The sequence below is a fragment of the Gavialis gangeticus genome, unplaced genomic scaffold (genome assembly GCF_001723915.1).
Source record: "Gavialis gangeticus isolate Ggan-Ray unplaced genomic scaffold, GavGan_comp1, whole genome shotgun sequence".
In the NCBI taxonomy this organism is placed as follows: Eukaryota; Metazoa; Chordata; order Crocodylia; family Gavialidae; genus Gavialis; species Gavialis gangeticus.
The window spans coordinates 42599986-42606652 of NW_017729008.1; the positions used below are offsets into that span (position 1 = coordinate 42599986).

Genomic DNA, 6667 nt, shown 5'->3' on the forward strand with positions numbered 1-6667 from the left:
TTTCTGGATTATATGTAGATCAAAATCCATAGGGACTAATACAGTATTTGAACACTTCTCCCAGGGGCCCTTCAGCTGATAGGGGCAGTGTTTGGTATAGAGATGGATTGTTTCATGGAAGTGACTATAGCTTTTCCCAATATATTGAAGCAAACTAGACTGTAAATGAAATAGCTACACATTCCCTGGGTGCAAGTTTCTGTGCATCTTTGGAGTTAAATGGTTTGGTTTCTTTCGCAGTTTATTATGCAGCTGAATCCGAAGCTTCATTTCTTTTAGACCAGTGGTTTTCAACTGTTTTTTAGATTCAAGGCACTCCTCAAAGTCAAGGTACCTCTTGACAGACTTGAGGCCCCCTCAGAAAATACCGGTTCCTAGACTTTTTCTTTTTTAACTACAGAAAAATAGTAGAGCAGTTCTTCCATTGCAAAGAACTCAGACCCAACAGGTCAGAATGTTTTTAACACTGCATTCCTACTTTAAATCTCTGTGTTTTATCTTGTGAATCATGTTTGCACACCTACCGGTGCTAGCACCCTTGAATGAATCACACGGCACCCCAGGGTTCCACATCACCCAGGTTGAGAATCACTATGTTAAACTAATATGAGGACCCTTTAAGATCCTCATAATGAGCCAAATTCATCCCTGTGCAACTCCACTGAACTTGCTGGAGTGAATTTAACCTGTTATATTTAATGTTATAGATGTTGAAAACTGATAGAAATCTAACTTGTTCTTCAACAGTTTTTTGTATGTCATTCAGATTTTGTCAGTGAAAATAAGCTGGTCACTTTCAATTTCTGTTTCTAGTCAGTTTTGCTTCTTTGTTCTCACTGGCTGGAACTATCGTGCTTGTGTAGAAGACAAGATAATTATTTATATCTAAATAATACTGCTTTAAGGAGACTTGAAAATCAGTTTCTTCACATCAGGATTTTTTATGCCTATCTTCAGGTTTTTGTGGGTTGTTTTTTAAAAACTGTTCCATTAAATATCATAAAGTTCAGATTACAAGGCAGGTACTGTGTCTGGAACACAAATGTGCTTGTAGTTAAGTTTTTGGGTGAAATGTTCCTTTGCTTTTTGCTCCTCCCTCTTCTTTTTCTGTTTTAAGTTGTGTGTCTTTTGGGAGAGTCAAAAGAGAAATTATCTTGTTTCACAACATCCTTTGTTGATTGGCTAAGATTTCAGTATTTAAAAAGCAGTGGCAGTCCTGTGGTATCTGTACCACAAATCTTGTTGTGCTTCTCTTCAGTTTTAAATCTCTGCTGCGAATCTCATTTCCTTTTATGAAGAAGTCCTCTTGTTAAATCCCAGTTCTAGAGCACAATAGAAATTTTCTCATCATGCTTTCTACTGAAAAGGCACCTTGTGTTCCCAGGTAATTTAGAAACTTCTTTGCCTTGATTTCTCATGGATAGATGATACCAGTTGGACACAACTTTAAATACCTAGTACAGTCAATTCTCTGTCTCTTCTGTAACCAGAGAGAGTTGGACTCAATACCGCAAATCCACTGGAAAATCAAAACTGATAAGATAGCTGAAACTGTGATTATTTGTCCTTTGGAGCACAGACTTGAGAGAAGCTACCACAGTGTGATCCACTTCTTAAATATTGTTTTCTCTCATTGCTGAAGTACAGAGGTACAGGGCTTCCTAAATACTCAGCTGAATACTTACATTTTAACACCAATTCATTGATACATAATGTCAGAAAATCCAAATGGACTGGCCACAGTAAAGCCAGGTATGTAGTAGTGGTGGTGTGAGGGGCAGCATTTTTTCTGACCCTTTTGACAGGTTTGTGGAGGGGGGCAGTAATGTGAATACTGGACTTGTTTGTGTTGAAATGAAGGGTTTAACAAATGATAGTTTTCTGAGCTCAGAAAGGAAGTTGAGTTAACAAAGTTCAGAATGAGGTCTTGTAAAGAGTTGTGTGAACTGCTTTCAGTGTAAATGCGTCTGGTTTGAAGAGAGTGGAAAAACCATTTAGAAGTTGCAGTGTGTGATGATTAATCATTGTTATAAAAACAAGGTGCAGTTGACTTGTTACATAAGGTTCAGCAACTTCAAACTGTAAGAGGGCTTATCTTTTATTTCTTGTATCCAGAAAAGCAAAGGTTTATCCTCATTCATGGCTGTGGATCTTGATCTTTTGGACAATGAATTATATTGACTTGAGGGTCCTGTAGTGGGCAAATGAAACAGATTGTTTGTAAGAAAGGTGTTCTTGCTGCTATTGTGCTATTAGAAATATTCATTATTGGGTCAGTGGCTAATAGCAGCTGTTAAGGTGTAGGCTCAGGGGTCCAAGCATAAAGCACTGCATATCTTGCTGGACTCTCGGCTTAAAATCTAACGAGGGTACTTCCAAATGTTCATGTTTCCCAGGTGCATGGGGTTTGGCTGATGTGCAGACCTTGCATTTGAATCCTTAAAACCAAGTCTTTATAGACATATTCTGGACTCTGCAACTTTAAAAAAAAATGTTCAGGTCTCTTATACCCATGGCTTTTATCTGCTTTTCTTTGCCACAGATCAGTAGGGCATTTACTACCAGGTAATTGGGCTTCATGCTCTAGCATCTCTTTCAGTAGAGTAGAAGGCTAAATTTATGGACTCTTCCCATGCTGTGATAGTGGATGTGGCTCAGCCAAGCCAAACATACCACCCCACCACGAAAGCATGCGTTTAAGAATACATGAATAGAGATGATGGAAATTTTTCACTGATTGTATGTGCAAAAGCTGGGTAAGGTTTATGGTACCTCTTCTGCACGACTGTCCTAGAGATTTGAAGATCTGCTTCAGCATGCAGCAAGTATAAGTAACAGCAATGCGACCCTTTAATTGTATGCAACCAGGACCTGTGGTGTGGTGAAGAAAGTTCTGTTCCCCTGGCTCTCTTAACTGTCTGAGCCAAAAAACTGTTAATGAGAGAACTAATTTTATTGTTGGCTTTTGTGTTGGCTGAAATCAGGGTCGAATCCCACCAAACTCCCTTCGCATAAGCCAGGGACTAGCCAACAGATGGCAGGATTGAAACATATTTAGCAGCCTGGATTTGATAACAGCTCTGTGTTCCATAACCAATCTCCCCCCTGCAACCCAAAGCTGGCCAGCTCCCCTGCTGGCACTGGGGTTTGTCTGGGATATGTTCTTGAAAATAACAAATGCAATTTTGATGAGGATTAGTCCCATTTTTAAACGTCTGTGATTTCTAAGGGGGAGTGTAGTGGAGAAGGAGAGAGAGAATGGAGGATTAAGGCATGCCTTGCTTTCCTTCCTTCCCCTGCCTCCCTCCACTTTTTTTTTTTTTAAAGAGCCCTGGATCATAGATTAGAGGATGGAATATGGCTTTTGTGTGTTTAGTAAAGCGCACACAACCTTGTTTCAACAGCTGCAGAATCCAGAGCTGGAAAAGCCTTGTTAGAACATCTCCTGTATTTCCCAGCCAATGCAGAAATGTCCCTTATTGCTTATTCTCCACTGTTCTGTCCTGTCTAACTTGAAATGTATTAAAGAGGTGGTTTCCCTCTTCTCTTCGGAAGAGTGTCTCATGTCAAGAAGCTTGTCTAACCTTCACCCGCTGTTCCTAGTCGTCTCTCTTCATCTCTCTTGTTATTAAATATCTCTTGTTGCTAAATACGTCTTCTTGCTTGACGTACAGATATTTGAGGAGGCAAACAATCCTGCATCTGCTTTTATCATCACTCGGTCAAAAGAAAAATTAATAAAGCTAAATACGTGCTGGTCCCTCCAACAGCTCGATCAGTTTTGACTTTTTTACGTAGTACTGATGTAACCTGTACAGTTGCTTTCTGGTAGTGAAGTGTACCTGGATGCAGACACTGTATAACAGTCACTTGTCTTTGAAGTTCCAGCTGAAAATTTCATTCCTTTGTAGAGAATTCATATTGACAAACAGAGGGAAACAAAATGTGACTTTCTTTAACTTATAATAAAATGAGAAGAACTGAAGCAGCTTAACCAATAAAACCGCAGTAGCTAAATGTATTCTTTGTACGTGACTGCTTCCAGAACTTAAAGTTCTGGGATAGAGACACTATTCTGTAAACAGTACAATAAAAATTCAGGTCACAGAACATTGCTTTTGACTTAAGAGGCTCCATAGAAGTGGGTGAGAGCTGAACGAGAACAGGAGGGGAGTTAAGCACTTTGAATGGCTTTCCACTGTTTAGCTTAGCTTCAAATGACGCCATTTGGGGATGGGAGGAGTGGGGGCTGGTTGGATCTGCCCCTCCTCTTTCTAATCATACCTGTTAAGAGGCAGAATCTCTCTATAACTGATATTTTTCTCAGCCCTTCAGGTTGGTTCTCATGCTCTCTATAACCTATGTCAGCCTGAAATTCTAGTCCCCTTAAAAACCTGATGGGTCAGAGTCTTTACAACAAGAGCTCTTGTTGAGCCTCATAGTTTGGTATTTAGAGGAAATGGGGATGGATATAAAGACATATTTCTTTCTGTTTTTCTCTTTAAAGATTACAGACACAAGAAGGATGAGCTATTCAGAAGACTAAAGGTGACTACTTTGGCCCAACTGGTATGTACACCTGTTTCTAACCAGTTTGTAATAATCACCTATATTTGCTAATTATGATTAGGTTCTTGTTGGCAGAACTTGGTACACAATATGATGTGTGTGTGTGTGTACTTGAAGCTGTTCCTGGAGACTTATTTGTATTCGTGGGTTTTGCCTCTTTCCTTGTGGCTTGCTTTTGGCAGAAGGTTGAAAAAAAAGTGGAAAATCTAAGCCAGACTTCTAGAATTGCAGATCATTTTCTGCTGTAACTGAAATCAGTGGCAAGTGCGCATGCTCAGAGCCTCTGAAATGAAGCCTTAGGTGTTTCAAGAAAGCATCCAGAAGAAGTGAACCATTCTGGAAACTTAGTTCTCTCCATCTGTGAAATGGAGATTTTCTTAATGAAAGGAGCAGCATATCAGATTGCGAACTGGTCACAACTGTGATCCATCAGCAATTATAGGCCAAAAGGGTTGTTTTTAAGGTTCTTTTTAATGGAAGAAATATGGCATACTATGGAGAAAATATATAAGAAAAGAATGAAAAGACAAAAATGCAAAAGCCCAAGCCCTATGTCACTAAAAATGTTCATTAAAAGAGTCAGGAAAACCTGAAAGGGAGATGTCCACTTCTGGAAAGAGCACAGAAAGGAGCTTAAACTTGCCTGGATAGAGGCTCCTAGAGAGAAACTGTCATTTGGTTAGTCTAACTGACTTCAATAGGATTACAGCAGAGAATCGATTATTCAAAAAGGCAGTTAACCAGAAGGTTTTGTATTAACAAAACCATAAGCCTACAGTTGGGCTTGGCTTCTCAGAATAGCAACTACATATTTTTTATTTACTAGCACTTTGAGATATTTTAAAACATTACACAGCACCATATAGTTTATTTCTTGTTTTATAATATTTGCTGTGCAGTACAGTAATTATAGTTTTCAGGACTCCATACTGTAGTGTTTGATTATCTGGAGTGACGGTGGCGCTAATTATTCTGGATAATCAACAGTTTATTATATCTACATGGGGAGGGTTGCAGGCTTGAGCCTTAAGTGATGCATGGATGGGGTTCAGTGCTGGTCACCTTTCAGGACTGATCTTACACGTGGTACAAGATTGACCCTGCAATGCTGTGATTCTTTCCTCTAAGGCAGGATGGGTTTTGAAATGTGTAGCCTGTTACTTGAAAGGCAATTTTTTAAAAACATGTTGAGATAAACTGAGGCTGTTGTGGAATGAATTGGGTCTTTTCATTCTGAAATTGGATTATTTCTTCTTTTTAATAAAGGTGCCAGTGCTCTTTGGCCTGGGCCAGGGACTGATACTTGAGAAGTAAAACCAACAGAAGGGGCAGTCTGATTTCAATGTGCTGTGATATACCTGGATCTCTGAAGAATTGGTTTTGCTGCCTCATGTCCCAACAAGAGTCTTGGACCAAGTTTTGTTTGTTTCTTCCAGGTCATCCATGTTGCTTCCCTGTCTGATAAACCGTTAGAAGTGACAGCTGAGGAAATCCAAAAGCTGGAAGGTAATGCTCTTGACTGAGGAGGGAGATCTACATCCTTGTGTTTCCAGCTTGATCTGTGCCCTTTGAAACTGGAGTTCAGTGCCTTGGCAGACATCATGCTAGCAAATCTTTCTGGCAACACTGGCCTTGTTATTTTCATTGTAATTCTCTAGTGTGGGATGTATTTGACTGTCCTTCCTGGTCACTTTGACTGGATGTGTGTCTTTTTGCACTCCGTCCTTCAACCTTCCCTCGGAAATGAAGCCTGCTGTTCACCTGGTTAATTCTTCCAGTTGCTAACAGCTAATAGTTTTCACCCACCCACCTGCCAAGTGGTAGAACTTCTGTAGTGGAAGAAGATTCCTTGCATTTTGTAGACATGGTCCAGAGTTTTATATAATCCGGGCTAGACCCAGACTTCTCCCAATGGTCTGAGAAACTGCTCCACAGTTCTGTTTTTTTCAATATCTTTTTTTTTTTAGATGGCGATGGCATTGTTTCAGATGGTGATGTTCAACTCAGAGCTGGGACAAATGGGAAGGCAAGCCCTATTGAGAACCCACCTAGTCCAGTCCTATTCATAAACAACACTGGTGGTGGAGAGTCATATCGG

The 6667-nt window shown here is 39.9% G+C and overlaps 1 protein-coding gene across 1 annotated transcript in view; it reads left to right on the forward strand.

Moving 5' to 3' along the window:
* The window catches only part of CEP41 (centrosomal protein 41), a 42418-nt gene that overhangs the window by 21177 nt on the left and 14574 nt on the right, over positions 1-6667 (forward strand). The window contains exons 4-6 of the mRNA XM_019509340.1: positions 4508-4569; positions 6006-6075; positions 6537-6667. The exon at positions 6537-6667 is cut by the window's right edge and continues 10 nt beyond it. Of these exons, the coding sequence (XP_019364885.1) occupies positions 4508-4569; positions 6006-6075; positions 6537-6667 (263 nt within the window). The remainder of the gene's footprint in view (positions 1-4507; positions 4570-6005; positions 6076-6536) is intronic.